At 44.5% G+C, this 15,208-nt stretch overlaps 2 protein-coding genes across 4 annotated transcripts in view; one reads left to right on the top strand and one right to left on the bottom strand.

Annotated features, from left to right (window-relative positions):
• Nucleotides 1-3,303, bottom strand: part of phkb (phosphorylase kinase, beta) — a 70,501-nt gene extending 67,198 nt beyond the window's left edge. For both annotated transcript variants that reach the window (XM_035520729.1, XM_035520728.1), the window contains exons 1-2: nucleotides 3,210-3,303; nucleotides 1,115-1,201 (exon numbers count right to left, since the gene is read on the bottom strand). In XM_035520729.1, coding sequence (XP_035376622.1) covers nucleotides 1,115-1,201; nucleotides 3,210-3,273 — 151 coding nt within the window. In that variant the 5' untranslated portion in view covers nucleotides 3,274-3,303. The remainder of the gene's footprint in view (nucleotides 1-1,114; nucleotides 1,202-3,209) is intronic.
• A 228-nt stretch (nucleotides 3,304-3,531) lies between these two features.
• Nucleotides 3,532-15,208, top strand: part of itfg1 (integrin alpha FG-GAP repeat containing 1) — a 96,019-nt gene continuing 84,342 nt past the window's right edge. For both annotated transcript variants that reach the window (XM_027018675.2, XM_027018674.2), the window contains exons 1-6: nucleotides 3,532-3,776; nucleotides 4,263-4,347; nucleotides 4,484-4,626; nucleotides 4,802-4,859; nucleotides 5,041-5,115; nucleotides 5,217-5,311. In XM_027018675.2, coding sequence (XP_026874476.1) covers nucleotides 3,596-3,776; nucleotides 4,263-4,347; nucleotides 4,484-4,626; nucleotides 4,802-4,859; nucleotides 5,041-5,115; nucleotides 5,217-5,311 — 637 coding nt within the window. In that variant the 5' untranslated portion in view covers nucleotides 3,532-3,595. The remainder of the gene's footprint in view (nucleotides 3,777-4,262; nucleotides 4,348-4,483; nucleotides 4,627-4,801; nucleotides 4,860-5,040; nucleotides 5,116-5,216; nucleotides 5,312-15,208) is intronic.

Below are 15,208 nucleotides of genomic sequence, written 5' to 3'. Positions count from 1 at the left end.
ACGTATGGGAGATATATACGGGAGATATAGTGACGTATGGGAGATATATACGGGAGATATAGTGACGTATGGGAGATATATACAGGAGATATAGTGACGTATGGGAGATATATACGGGAGATATAGTGACGTATGGGAGATATATACGGGAGATATAGTGACGTATGGGAGATATATACGGGAGATATAGTGACGTATGGGAGATATATACGGGAGATATAGTGACGTATGGGAGATATATACGGGAGATATAGTGATGTATGGGAGATATATACGGGAGATATAGTACATATGGGAGATACAGCGTGTATGGAAGATATACGGGAGATATAGTGACGTATGGGAGATATATACGGGAGATATAGTGATGTATGGGAGATATATACGGGAGATATAGTGATGTATGGGAGATATATACGGGAGATATAGTGATGTATGGGAGATATATACGGGGAGATATAGTGATGTATGGGAGATATATACGGGGAGATATAGTGCATACGGGAGATATAGTGTGTATGGGAGATATATACGGGGAGATATAGTGCATACGGGAGATATAGTGTGTATGGGAGATATATACAGGAGATATAGTACGTATGGGAGATATAAAGTGTATGGGGAACTATAGTGCATATGGGAGATATACGGGAGATAAATGGGAGATATAGTGACATATGGGAGATATAGGGGAGATAAGTACGTATGGGAGATATATACAGGAGATATAGTACGTATGGGAGATATACAAGAGATATAGTGCGTATGGGAGATATACAGGAGATATAGTGCATATGGGAGATATCGTGCTTATGGGAGATATAGGGGAGATATAGTATGTATGGGAGATATAGCATGTATAGGAGATATACAGGAGATATAGTGTGTACAGGAGATATATGGGAGATATAGTACATATGGAATATATGAGAGATATACAGAAGATGTAGACAAACAGAGATATAAGGAGATAAAATGTACAAGATCTGTAGATCGAACATCAGCTGTAGAGTGTATATGAGCCATAGACCCTAAAACACGCCATTGACTTCACTAGTAAACCAGGCAAGGAGGCAACACTTAAGGAGGCAACACTGGGCCCAGAGGTCCTCACCTGCCCTGTAGAACAGGTCCAGTTTGTCCCACAGAGGCTCATCCTCGCTGTGCAGTACAGACAGCTTGAGGGGTTCATAAATGGAGCCTGAAGACACAGAACACACAGAGCGGTCGAGTGACAATAACATGCACCGTACATCTCATTTGCTCACGCTCACCAAGGGTGCATTCATGCTGAAAAGAGCACAATTCAAAGTCTGCCGTTACGTCAGAGGGTCCTAGTGCAGATTATAGATCAAACCTGTGCTGCAGAGTAGTTTACTAACAGTAAGCTTCATTACACAGGGGCCCACTTAGAAAATCACCTTCTAGTGTGTGACTCGCTTTTCCGGTATATTAGTGCAAAACTTAATGTTTCTGATTTGCCGGCACAACAAAGCAATCCAAGAAGCAAAAAAAGATACAGTTGAAGATTTTTGGCAGTAAATGTTCTGGCAATTGCGTATAGATTTTAAATTGAAGTCGCAGGCAAGAGTGTGGAGTGGAACAGAGACCCAAGAAGAGAAAAGTGCAGGCAGCTTTTGAAGGTGGCGTGAGTCTCAGGGAACCCCCTCTGTGGAAGCACTATTTCAGACACATTTAACTTTGGAGTGATTTACATTTTAATGGAATCGACCTAGGGTCAATTCCTCGGGTACTAAAAATTCCCATTTCTGAGCAAATTAGCATAATTTCCATCAGCTTTTAAGTAGCTAGGACAAAGCCATCTCTTTAAAGATAACACTGGCCAAGCTGTGCACATCTAACAGGCAAACGAAAGATTCATCGCATTTCAGTTCACTTATATGTATATAGTTTACACTCTTCATGTTTCGGTCGCTTGGTAACCTTCTAAGAAAACATTTGATTGAAAAACAATTTTAAAAAGATGACAGAGAAGAAAGAGAGTGTTGGCCCACAACAGTAAATTTGTTAAGTGATTTATAAAGAATCTACACAGTCTATCACACACAGATTAAAAATATGTTTGGATATGGGATCCAGCACTGATCAGGTAGATTATTTTAGAAAAATAATTATTAAAATAGCAGTGATACTGGGGTCAACTATACTGGTGAATGTTCTGAAATTAGACTTGCAACAGCGTGATTCATATTCATTCATGATTTTTAGAAAGGTGTAATAGAAAGAAAAATTATTAGTAGTAGTGGTAGTAGTGGTAGTAATAATAACAAGTCTAGAAAAAAAAATGTCCATGGTGATGGGATTCTATTGTTCACGTGACTCCACGTCACTTATCAGGATATAAATATTCATCTATGACGTTCCCGAAGACAGCGGCGCGCTCGTCCAGTGAGTGGCGTGACGTGTGACGCACGACTTACCATAGCTTTCTGGTTTTGGTGGGTGGCCGCAGCTGTGTGTGGCAGCGGTGGCCATCACGGGTTAGAGGGAGAGCTACAGCGATCCTCTCAGATATGTTACACACACTACCGGAGCAGGTTAGAGTAACAGCGACAGATTACACAGCAAGGCACCCGAAAACCCAGCAACAAAATAACACGGCTCCAGCTAAAGGTGAACATGTACTCGAAAAGTCAGGATCTCTAATTATACATACATGTCTCCAAGCCGTGCATTTCATTATACGTTTCTGTAGTGAATTTCCGCTTGTCTAATAAAACAAACAAATGGATTATAGAAGCAGCGAGTCCGGTGACTATCTTAATGAACGTGTTTTCTATGCCAAGATACTGTATGAAGGAGGTTTAACTTGATAACCCCTTTAATAAAATGTTGGAGCTCCTCATTTTAGGGGAAGCTGCACTGCTAGTGACCTCGAGTTTAGCAACTCTATACTGCAGCTGGGCCTTCCAGTAACAAGGCAGAGATGCAGGGTCCTGTTTTATGTTCAGCCAAACGCTAATCCTGAGTATCGACTTGCTTTTCTGCTCTTAAAATAACACTGGACTCACAAACTTCCCTTCTGACCTTTAAGGCTCGTGTGTCTCGCTCGGTGAGACTGTCGTGCAGCAGAACATGCAGACTGACAACGGCGCAAATACGCATTAATTACACATTAAATACACATTAAATACGCTCTAAATACGCTCCAAATACACCGGGAGTGCTTCCATGTGAGAATGGCAAACCTGAGCGTTTGGATCTGGCTTTAAACTCCAGCAGCTTCCAGCCCACATCAGCTAAGCTGGACATGTTTACTGTAGCAGCCGCGCGACACCACGCGCGTTACGGCAGCGTCGCGGACGCGGCCGCACCGTGACGTCACATGCATATGATATGTGCTGTTTTAACCGCACGCACCGATTCATATATATATATATATTTTTAAATAAACTCTATAAAGTTTAGAGTCTGGCTTCGGACCGGTGCGGCACGTTTCGGTCTCATTCTCGAGGTCCGTGCTGTCAAAACTCCGCGAGCGTCGCCTCATGCCGTAAAGCGGCTCCTCGTGTCGTGTGCGGTGGGCGTGCGCGAGGAGGATGCTTCTGTCAGAGTTAGCGTTCAGGCTTTAGCGATGTTTCTGTCAGGGCTTTTAACGCTTTGGGCGACCACTTTCACACTTTCGGGACATTATGTCGCGTTTGCGCTGCAAGACGTGAGCAAGGATTTGTTCGGGTCGGAAAACCACGGCACGGTAGCCGCGTTTGGAGACTTCAACTCGGACAAACAGACGGATATCTTCATCCTCAGAGGCCGTGAGTGGTTAGCTTATCTTAGCTTAGCTTAGCTTAGCTTAGCTTAGCTTATCTTATTTTAGCGAGCTGAACATCACAAAAGTTAAATAAACGTCCGTGTGGACCCGTAACTTTATAATGAATCCGTAGTTTACTTGATTAAGTTTATGATTGGTTTATTTCTCCACACAGCTGGGTAGTGTATTCTACAGCTCCGCGCTGGTGGTCGTTATCTTATCTTATCTTAGCTAGCTGGGCTAGTTCACTTACTCCAGGTCTTCTCAGATGAACTACCTGATACGGTTATAATTAACTAGGATTAAAAATGGTAGTTAATAGTCTGTGTTGTCAGTCCTCACTAATAACCGAACCACATTTTTTCTGCTCCTTGTGATACACATTCTCAAAATAGTATTATTCTGCATATATCCGATGGTGTTTTTTTTTTATGTTTGTATTATATATGTGTATGTATGTTCTTGTAGATAAATAGTTCCTTTTTTTCAGAGACTGAGCTGTTGATTTTCTTGGCTGATCTCAAAGCTCCCTATTTCAAACCTAAAGTGCATCTCACCAAAGACGCTTTCCCACGGTAAAATGCTAAAAAAAAAATACATTAAAAAAAAAATACTATCGAGGGGTCAAAATATGGTGACCTCAGTAGCGACTGACAGCTGTTTCCTGTGCTGATCCGTACGTCTGAGGCAGAGTGACTCTTGCTCTTTCAGTGACATTTCCGTCATCACTAGCGTAGTCCCAGCGGATTACGATGGAGACTCTCAAATGGACGTCCTTCTCACTGGTCATCTGAAAAACTCCGACCCCGGGCAGAACAGTGTGTTCATCTTCTGGGGGAACAACCAAACTTTGGGTAAAGTTTTAAATTTAGTATCCGACAGCTATGTGAATCCTCAGTGTGCCAGTTTATGAAATAATCTGTTTTAAATGGTCTTATGTATTATGCATGCAGGCAATTAAACAATATTGTAAATGCACAGTGTTAGTGCTGGTTAATTACAGGAGTTCTCCATGATGCACTCTTACAGATCAGAGTGGGAGGGTTGACCTTAATAACACCTTTCAGGACCAGCCTCTTGTCATGGAGTAAGTGCACTTTGACTGCATGTATGTGGCCCTCCACGAGCTCCTGTGGGTCTGGCACATGCCAGCAGTAGTCACAGTAGAGACTGACAGAGTGTTTTGAGATGCGCAGTAGTGTAGAGTCGAGACAGACAGAGTGTGAGATGGAGTGTGATGCGACTGTCTTCCATTCCCTCTATTGCAGCTTTAATGGGGACATGGTTCCAGACATTTTTGGAGTTGTGGATGGTGCTCCAGAAATTTGCTACCTGCGCAACAGGTGAGGCCATTTTAGGAGCTCTGCCTCCTTAATCGTGTCTCAGTATTCAGGGTTGATACTGTATTGATTTTCTGTTGTGTTTTTGTTCCTTCATTCTTCAGGAAGCTGAGATGTGAGAAAGCTCTCAGCAGTGGTGTGACTATCCGTGTTCCTCACTCCAACGCCTTCATTGACCTTAACAAGGACTTCACTGCGGGTGAGTGGCCTGCTGCGCGTAATGGTGTTTCTTTTAAGTCGTGGTGATTATGGTTAACGCTGACATTCATATCTGATACTGTGGATATCTTGGTTGTAGAGAGAATGCCTTATGCAGCAAGGCGCAGGGATGTAGGGTGAAGCAGGCCTTTGTCCTTGTGTTTGTTGTGTGTGAATTCAACTTCTGAAGTTGCTCAAGGTTTACAGGAGTTTAGTATATCATAAGCTAACCTGACACTGTTTTAATAGAGGTGTGATAAAAATGCCACAGTGAGTGAGTGCATCCTGTGCAGATATTAAAAATGATTTTAGTCATACGGTTTATAACCCTGTGGGCTACTGACTTTTTGAGCTGAAAGTTTCTTTATTGTCCAAAGTCTTGCACATCTGACATTGTGAGCATCAGAGGTAATGAGAGGCAGGGGTTCACTGCATCTGTTAAACTCTTTCAATCTGAAACCAGCATTTTGCAGCCAAAATAACTCCTTATCTTCTCAGTATAATAACTCAGGAATGTCTCCACGCATCAGTACGCTACAGATAACTGTCGGTAGAACGCACAGTTTCTAAAAATAGCAGTGTCACTACTTTGTGGTGCGTGATCTCCAAGTAAACACCTAAAACATCAGCACTCCTTCAAAACACACATTATTTTCTATCATGTCTATTTTCTTTGCGTCACGCGCGTAAATCGCGATGTTTACTTTGAGCCGGGACTTTCATTTTGTGTCTCTGAATAAATATCATGCCGTCATCACTGTTGCCAATTCATCAGAAAGGTTAGAGGGGAAATAAAGGTTTCATCCATTTTCCACAAAACAAACACGGATTCTTTTACACTATTATTATTTACTTCTAGTGTTTCTGAAATGTTTGTATAATGTTTCAAATCAAATTTATTTTAGATCACCAAACTTTAGCCACTGAAAAAGCATCTTTGAGCAGGGCCCGTTCACTGCAGTATACAGCCTGTGTTGTCTTCAAATGTCCAGATCCCCAGTTAGCAAGCCAGTGGCAACAATGGGAAGAAACGGCTCTCTGGCAGGATTCAAGTGTTCAAAAGGCAGTTAGGTGATACTACACACACAGCACACTCTCCAGCACACTCTCTCTGGGCAGACATGCAACAAGATTCAGCTTTTCCACAGAAAACTGAGACAGGCACATCGTGGCAAGAGCGTGGGTGGATTCCACTGGTTATTAGCTGAGATACTAGCCATATTGGCCCTGAAGAAATAAAATCCAATAAAATAATAAAAGATGGATTATTATATAGTATACACGTAATAATTTTAAATTATACGTGAGAGAGAAGGTGTCTTCTGAAGAGGTGAAACCACATTAAGACAGAAAAGCTGCATTTTATATCTTTATATCTTATCAGTCCATGTCGTTCTAAATTTCAGGGAGGGTAGATCAGTTCTTTTTCTTTGCGTTTCCTCAAATTTCATTTTTGCCATGGCAACAGCTGACAATGCAAACTTACATTATTAACACAAAGTCCATTGGCATAAAAATGAGTCGGCGGATTAAACTCCTGCATTTACAAAGTAGGTTTGGGTCAGAATTACATGCGCATTTATTGATTGATTGATTGATTGATTGATTGACGTCCTCTGTTTCTTCATGTTGTTGTGTTCTCAGGGCTTTTAAAGTAGGCTGTTTTTTTTCACTTGATTCTGAATTGTTAAGTTACACTCAAGTTTGAAAGAGTTTGGATGTTTTTTGTTTGTGTTTGTCTGTGACAGGAATCGATGTGGAGGTTATGGACTGTGGATGTCCCAAAGGGAAAAGAGATGTTCTGAACAGGGTTTGTGTGTGTGAGAGAGAGAGAGACAGAGGGAGTGGGTTTGTGTATCTGTTGGAGAAAGAAGGTGAGGGTTTGTGTGTATTAAGGAGAGAGAGGGGTTTCTGTGTGTGTGAGAGAGAGACAGGAAGTGGGTTTGTGTATTAAAGAAAGGGGAGTTGTGTGTGTTAGAGAGGGAGCGGTGTATTTGGTGAGGGTTGGAGAAAGGGTGAGTTTGTGTATTAGAGAGGGGGGTTTGTGTTGGGTAGAGGGTTTGAGTGTGTTGGGGAGAAAGAGAGCGATAGAGGGGTTTGTGTTTTTTAAGAGAGGGAGTGGGTTGTATGTGTGTGTGTGTGAGAGAGAGAAGATTGGGAGAGAGAGGGTTGAGAGAGAGTGCCTTTTCATTCTCGTGATGGTTTAGGCCCAGACGAGTTTTTTAAATGCCCCTTTAAGCTCTGCACTCATGGATTGAAACATTTTACGGTTTCACAGTTTTCAACTTGACCGAGGAAGGCGAGGACTGCCATTTTCCTCACCACTGAATAAATAAATTGCCTTCATCCGCGAGATTGTTTTTGCTGGCTGTTTGTCACTCGTAATCCTGTCAGTGAGACAGAACGCTGTCTACACCGTGCTTCTCCACCCCAGAGGTCTGAGTCTTAAAGCAGCCATGTGTCAGAGCTGTAGCTCTGCCTGCTGTTTGCTCATGGGGCCAAGATGTTTGAACTCTGGGTGTAATTAATTAATAATTAAACCGCGTAGAGGTTTGACAGAGTGCACTCGTAGTCCGCTGGGCTACAGTGAATCATGGCCAACTTTCTCTTCCTGTCATGCTGGCTTTAGTCATAGAGATGTAGACAGGAGTTCAGTTTGATGCCTTCTTTGGTTTTTTGGTGGGGGGCGTTGATCTTTGATGATGGTTTTTGATTTTGTTTGTTTTGAAACCGAAAATGGCATTATCATTACATATCATAATTATATAACGAAACACAACGGAAGCAAAACACTTCAGTAGGCGTGTGTGTGTGTGTGTGTGTGTGTGTGTGTGTGTGTGTGTGTGTGTGTGTGTGTGTGTGTGTGTGTGTGTGTGTGTGTGCGCGCACTGACGTAAGCTCTGCCGCTGGCCTGTGGGGGACCTTGCTGAGCTGGCCTGCTCTAGGTCCCTGCAGGTTCTCAAGGCTGTGGAAACAGCTTTCAAAGGCGCTGAAAGCATCACTCATATTCAAAATATCTTCTAAATCCCATCCATCAGCCTTTTTTTTTTTTAAATTTGCTCTTGAAAATGAATCGAGCTGTTGAAGTCTCTGACTGACGTCCGTGCTGATCTGAAGGGTGAAGGGATTCTGTCAGTCACAGCGCCATGGTGAGTTCGCTGACCTTCATAAAGCTCATGACTGCCACTCCAGTGCGCCGTAGGTACACTGTTAACACGGTCCTGCCAGATTTGTGACCACTCTCAGAAAATCCTTGCAAATCCCAGAGGAATTTGGGTATTTTTTTTATTGATTGTTAGATTGTGTAGTTAAAGTGAAGTCTTAAAGACCTAATGGACAATCGGTCATTGATTTGGCGAGAGGCTAAAGAGATCAATTACTCTCAATTAACCCCCCTACAAACACACACACACACACAGCCTCTACTCCCCAAAACAGACATCCTGTCTTCTCAGCAACAACTTGGCATCTGCTCCCAAACCATCTGGAGTTTGTCCCATAGTTGGCGCTATCCCCCTGCTGCCAGCTCGGAGTGGCAGGCCGTGGTAGAGGAAGATCTCCCTGAGTCCTGGCAGCACAGAGGACACACAACCTTTTACTGGAAGCCAAGAGCAGGAAACACAACAGAGGAGAAAAGGAGCCAGTCTGGCCTGCTTGTTCTGCATTAGTGCGGGCGTAGTGGGGCAGGCCTGGGGCTGTGTAGCGTGCTGAACTCTTGCTGAACTCGGACGCTGGTCGTGTCTCCAGTCCCAGCAGTGCTGGAGAGGGTCTGAGTACTTGGACACTGCTACCTGTATGACCTCAGAGCTGAGGAACGCTTCCCTCTGGCTGTGTTACCTGTGTGGCCTACTGTGTTGAGAACGGTGGGGGATAAATCATGTCTATACTGCTTCTACAGTTCCAGTCATGCACAACATGCCACGGATCTGTAGCACATCCACATGCTCTGGTCTTTAGCACAGTGGCGTGAGGAGGTGCATCCAGTCCGGTGTTCAGATACAAAATGGGTGTGAACAATGCTGCATTGTGGGAGTAGGCAAACGTGTGCCTTGCTGCTGCCCCCTGGAGGCTGTGCCCTCTCGTAGGCCATAGCTGATCTGGGCTGTTCCAGGGCCGCACCGGGCATCTCGTGTAGCATCCACTGTTGATTAGCCTTCAGTCTCCCAAAAGGGGAAAAGGAAAAAAAATTCCCTTGAATAGTGCTTAGATGGTGATTTGTTGTGGAAGGTTTCAGTGGCAATTGGTGTGGAATTTTCTTTAAAAAAAAAAAAAAAATAAAAAAAAATAATAAAAAAAAAAAAAAAAAAATATATATATATATATATATATATATATATATATATATATATATATATATACATATCCTGTTTTTTTAACGGAAGGTTCTCTGGTACCTCGTTGACGGGTTTAACGATGTTCCTGTTAAACAGCGGATTTGAGGAAAAAAAACAGCACGTTAACTGCTAAATAATCATAAGTGGTGTTATACACAAATGTGCACAAAAAACACAGAAGCTGCCTTGTGGCCAGTTGCTAGGCAACACGGCACAGCACCACAAGCTGCAGCCAATTAGATGGCCTTTTGCGAGGAGAGAGACAAGTTAATTGTAGAGAACGCAAGAGAAGCAGATTTCCAGCGTTGGGACTGGTGAAGTGGGTGCTGATCGGATCCTTTTCTGACAATCCCCCGCAAGGATGAATAGCTGGCTCCTCGATGCTGCGCGCTTTCACGCTCCTTCTCGGTTCGGTTCGTTTAGGTTCTGGAACCGATATCTGTACGTTAGGTCAGGATTTCCGTGGTATAATTACTGACCCTGTGAAAGTGAACAGCCTTTGAAGGCACTGGTGGAGACGTCCGAGTCTCTCAGTGTGAGTGGACGTGCACACACACGCTATGAACTATAAACACGCTGTTACTACGGCTGCAATCACGGGACAGATTCCCTCTGCCTGGTTTCCACATAGCTTTGCTCAAAATGCAGCATGAAGGCCCTGAGGAGACGAGGAGAAAATGATTCTTTGTGTTCTAATCTCTCTGCCGTTTGTATTGGAACGTACAAAGTGTTCCTGGGAAAAAGAATCTCACCCATGGAGCAGATTTAGAGCTTCTCCTAGATGTCAGTGCCTTAAACACATTGAGAGAATTTAGTCTCTGTGTGTGTGTGTGTGTGTGTGTGTGTGTGTGTAAACACACTGTAAACATTTCAGCCTTGCCCTGATGGGAGGGTTAATGTTTCACTGCTGCTGTGTGTTTTAGAGCCCAGTAAAGCAAATGGGCTTCACTTTAATAACCTCCTGACCCCAGGTCAGTGCCAGCCACATTAATGATGAGGGACAGGAGTGGTCCGTGATGCCTCTGTCAATACAGAGTGTTTTCACTCTGTGTATTCGGTGGGGGGTGTTGGGGATATTTGTCCCAGGGTCAATTAGTGACTGTAGCAAATGGAAAAGCAACTTGGCAACTACAGTTTCTCTCTCTCTCTCTCTCTCTCTCTCTGTCTCTCTCTCTCTCTCTCTCTCTCTCTCTCTCTGTCTGTCTCTATCTCTACCCCTCCTTCTGACTCTGTCCGTCACACTCACTCTCTCTCTCCTTCTGTCTCTCACTCACTCTCTCTGAGGTCAGAACATGACCAGTTTTGTCTCCTGGTTCTCTGCTGTCATTTTAAGCCTGATAAGGTAGACTCAATATAATCCATAATGATGATAACTGTCTAGCACATCTATTCTGGTTTGGAGATACACGTCTGACGTGTTTCATATCAACACTCTTCTGTAATAATACAGGAATCTGAGCCTCACCCTCGTAAACACCATTATCTTCTGCGTGCCATGTTGCGAGGTCACGCGGAGACTCTTAACACACATAATCAGTGTGAGCATAGCATTCCCGTTCCGTACAAACAGCGAATCTCACACCCCATGCTAATCAGGTGGCTTTGTTAATGTTGACATACAAACTCTGTCCTTTTTAAAAACAATGTCTACAAAATATACATGGTCTTATTGAAACAGACGAGCACTCTGGACATTTGAAGCATTTGTAAATACCAAACAAAAATGAATTTGTGCTAGATATTGTGAATTTAATTGGAGCATGGAGACAACGAGACAGGGTTAGTCAGCAGACAGTGCTGTCGTGTGATATTGTGTAGAAGTTTCTTTAGTAAGGGTTAGGGTTAGGGTTAGGTTAGGGTTAGGGTTAGGTGCTAGATCAGGAGATCTGAATTACTGCTTAATTTTTATATATTTAAATGAAAATTCAATTACTGAAATTGATTTTTGTTTGTTGCTGCTGTTCTGTCTTACTGTGTAGTGTTTCAAGATTAGTGTGGTTCATTAAAATATTTCGGCACCAGTTCAATCCAGGTAGTGTGTTTGGCTGTGTGTAAGAGTCTGCTCACCTGTAGCGTGTGTCTGTGTGTGTGCCTTCACAAAACATTTTATTCTAGTCACAAAGTGAAATAGTTATGTAATATTTTGTCAATTTTTTTTACTATTGAAATTGTAAATTAATAAACGCGCGCACACACGCACCACGTATTCACTGTTAATGAAATAGCGTTACAGAATCATTTATACTTCCTGTTATATTTAAGCCTTTTTCTCATGCGTGCATACACACACACACGGTGATTTCCATGGTCTCAGTCTCAGCTTTTTACTGCAGTACACATATTGCTTTTTTCAATTCTCTGCTCTAGCCAGAATTTGGGGGAGGGGGGGTGGCTGTATATGGTTTTTATATATATATAATATAATTATAATTTTGCATGTGTGTAAATTGGCTGGTATAATCCGCACTCCCTGCACCCAGGTTGTTCCTGTAATGGTGTTAGAGGATTATTCCCCACTGGGAATCCCATCTTTCCACGTTCCTGTACCGTCGTGAAGCGCTTATGAATGAGGTGCTCTGGAATTCTGGGATTCGAGGCACATAGTGAAGTAGCTGGGCTTGTATGTAGGGCACACACACACAGGCTCTGGGCTGAGCAGATCCCCTGACCTCATTCAATGCACCCACGTACACCCCCCACCAGTCTGTAAGAATAAGGATGCCTGATGTTCGTGATTCCCACACACTAGCTACAGTGTTATGAACAGAAGCAAATAATGTGCATGCACGTGCACACACACTCTCTCTCTCTCTGTCTCTGGCTGTTTCTCTCACTCCTATAGGCCAGATCATTGGCTGGCCTTGTATCTTCCAGTGATGAGGTATGTTGAGTAAGAATGCCTCTGCTCAGAACTTCACCCTTGCTGGCATGGTTTACGCCCAGTCTTGTATCCCACCTGGACTTCCTGCTGCTGCCACATGGGGTGATTCAGACGTGTTTTCTTACTCCAGGTTTCCGTTACAATGTGCTGTAATGAGGTGTTGACCTTCACAAAACATAAACCAGTTTTATATCCACGGGAGATCTGGAATATCTTTTTGTGTATGTGGCGGGGGTTTCCTCTCCTGCGTTATTCCCAGAAGTGCCCTCTAGAGGGCGCTGTGCCGCGGCACTGACCTGGAGAATAGCTTTTCCCTGCTCCCTCTCTCCACGCGCGGCATTTGAAGTAAACTGTGCAGCAGACGGCTCGCGGGAGAACCTTCAGAGGAAGGAGCTGTGGAGTGACATCTCCCGGGTGACTCTGTGATGCTCAGAGAGATTCATCTTCAAAGGAAGACGTGACTGGCGAATGGTCTCAGAGCTGCTTCCTGTCCCTGAATTTGAAACAGGAGTATATAAGCGTGTATGGTCCACTTTGACCATTTGTCATCTTGTAATTCTCTCTCTCTGTCTCTTATCTACCTGTCTCCTCTCTCTCTCTCTTGCTTGCTTGCTTGTCCCCCTCTCATCCCTCCATCACCCTCTCTTCTGACCGTAGTATCTATTTCACCGATGCCGGTCGTGACATTTCTCAGTTAATGCCAGAGACTGTTCGCTGCTGCGTAGCCGTACCTGAGAAGGGCACGTTAACGGTCCCGGGGGTGGGGTGGGGTGGAGTTCAGTTAGGAGTCATTATCGAGGTGAGGTGGGGTTGATCAAAAGCTGGCCCAATGTGTGTTCATATCATCTCCACCCTCTCCTCCCACCCCGTGTTGGGTTTTTGTCCACATGCCACTGTGGTTTCTGTATTCGCTCCCAATTCACCAGCGCGTGATTCCCGCAGTTCCGTCTGTTGGCTGGATGCTGTGTGCTGGATCCTGCCAGCTTTCCGATCCCCCGGAGCTGAGCAGAAGTTTGCTAACGGAGAGCGGCGTGCATGCGTGCAGTGTGGCGTTGTGTCGTCTGGAATTGAGGAGAACGCAGGAGAGGAGAATACAGCGTAATTAACAGCCAATCAGAAGCCTGCCTGCGCTGCATGTGCCAACGGCCGTTTGTCTCCATGGCGATTGCGCTGATGGCCATCCACGTTTAACCCCTCGCACTCCACCTTGCTCGCTCAGAGTTGCCAGTTGCACATAAAAGTCTTTCATAAAGACTAATCCCGTCTTGTTCATCCCAAACTAATCACAGCTGTTTGAGCCCTGCCTCCACTTGCCACAACATCGTCATTTGAGTGTTTGCTCTATAGGCATGTATGGCACTAATGGTCAGTCTGCCTTTCAAATGCCTTCAAATGTTGGAGTCTCATTCAGGGTGTGTTTATACTTGCAGTTCGGTTCCCTTGGTCTGGACCAAACAAGAAAACAACACATTGTTGCGATTTAGTCCAGGTTTACTTAGCATTCACATTCTCAAATTGAACAATTGGATGAAAAATAAGTGAAAGTGATGTATGACATCTATTTTGTGAGAGAATCACATGACCACCTTGGGCATAAAGCACTCATCAGGTGGCGTGTACCTGGTCTTGTTTTTACCATCTTGTGACATCACATCCTGTGGTTTGGATGCCTTCTGTACTTCGAACGAACCGCACCAGAAATGGACTGACACCCACCTGCTCAGGCAGTCCACTGATCTCTGGTTCACCAGAGTTTGAAAGGAAGCGGACACTAACAACCCTCACTAACGGAGCAGTTGCACCAGGGGTCATTTTTAATCGAAACAAAGTAAGAACAAGTGTGAACACCCCTTTAGAAAGCAGCTATGTGTGTGACCATTGAGGTGTACCAGATGGAGAGGTTTCCTGTGTCTGGGACTTGGAATCACCTGCTGTATAGGGGGCGGGGTTTCACGGGGCACGACTGCTTCAGTCTCTCTCAATCTCTGCCTCTCTCACACAAGTGTGCGTGCACACAGACCCCCATCTCACAGCACCACTGCAACCTGATACGCTTTGTGTGCAGCATATGTTCCTGTTGGCATGGCAACTGTCTCCCTATATCAGGCAGAGGAAGGTAGTTTAGAGATGGCTGGCTTTCCCCCACGGTGCAATAGGCAGAGTTCACACCATCTAGGACTGACAGACGCAAGCTTTCTTCTGCAGTAACCAGCAGCGTGAGGGAGCCCTAACGAGAGGCCCGGACCGGCCTGGGCTTGCACTCTGCTAGACCGAGCAGAAAGGGGCTGTACACCTCAACCTGTACTGCGTCGACACGACCGGCCGTCTGAAGTTCTGACAGCCCTGTCCCCATGGCGTGAGACTGATTAATTTCACAGCCCCTGACACTTGTGGCGGGGTGTTGCAGGGCTATAGAGAGATGCTTAGTTTTCAGCTCAGGTTTGCGAAGGCTATTGCCTGTTATCTCTGAGCCGAGGCGTTTACCGCCACCCTGAGCGAGATGCAGCCCTGCTAATGGAACAATCTTGGAGAAAGCACATTTGAGATAAGGATGGGGGGAGGGGGGAAATAGACAAAAACATGACAGAAAATCTCCCTGTGTTGAGGGGAGAGTGGGGGGGGGGGCTGGAGAGAGAGAGGCACCAATGTTAGAGAGCCTAAGCTAAAAGCTCTTCAGACAGCT

This window comes from Electrophorus electricus, chromosome 21 (genome assembly GCF_013358815.1).
Source record: "Electrophorus electricus isolate fEleEle1 chromosome 21, fEleEle1.pri, whole genome shotgun sequence".
In the NCBI taxonomy this organism is placed as follows: domain Eukaryota; kingdom Metazoa; phylum Chordata; class Actinopteri; order Gymnotiformes; family Gymnotidae; genus Electrophorus; species Electrophorus electricus.
This window is presented reverse-complemented; position numbering and strand designations above follow the sequence as displayed.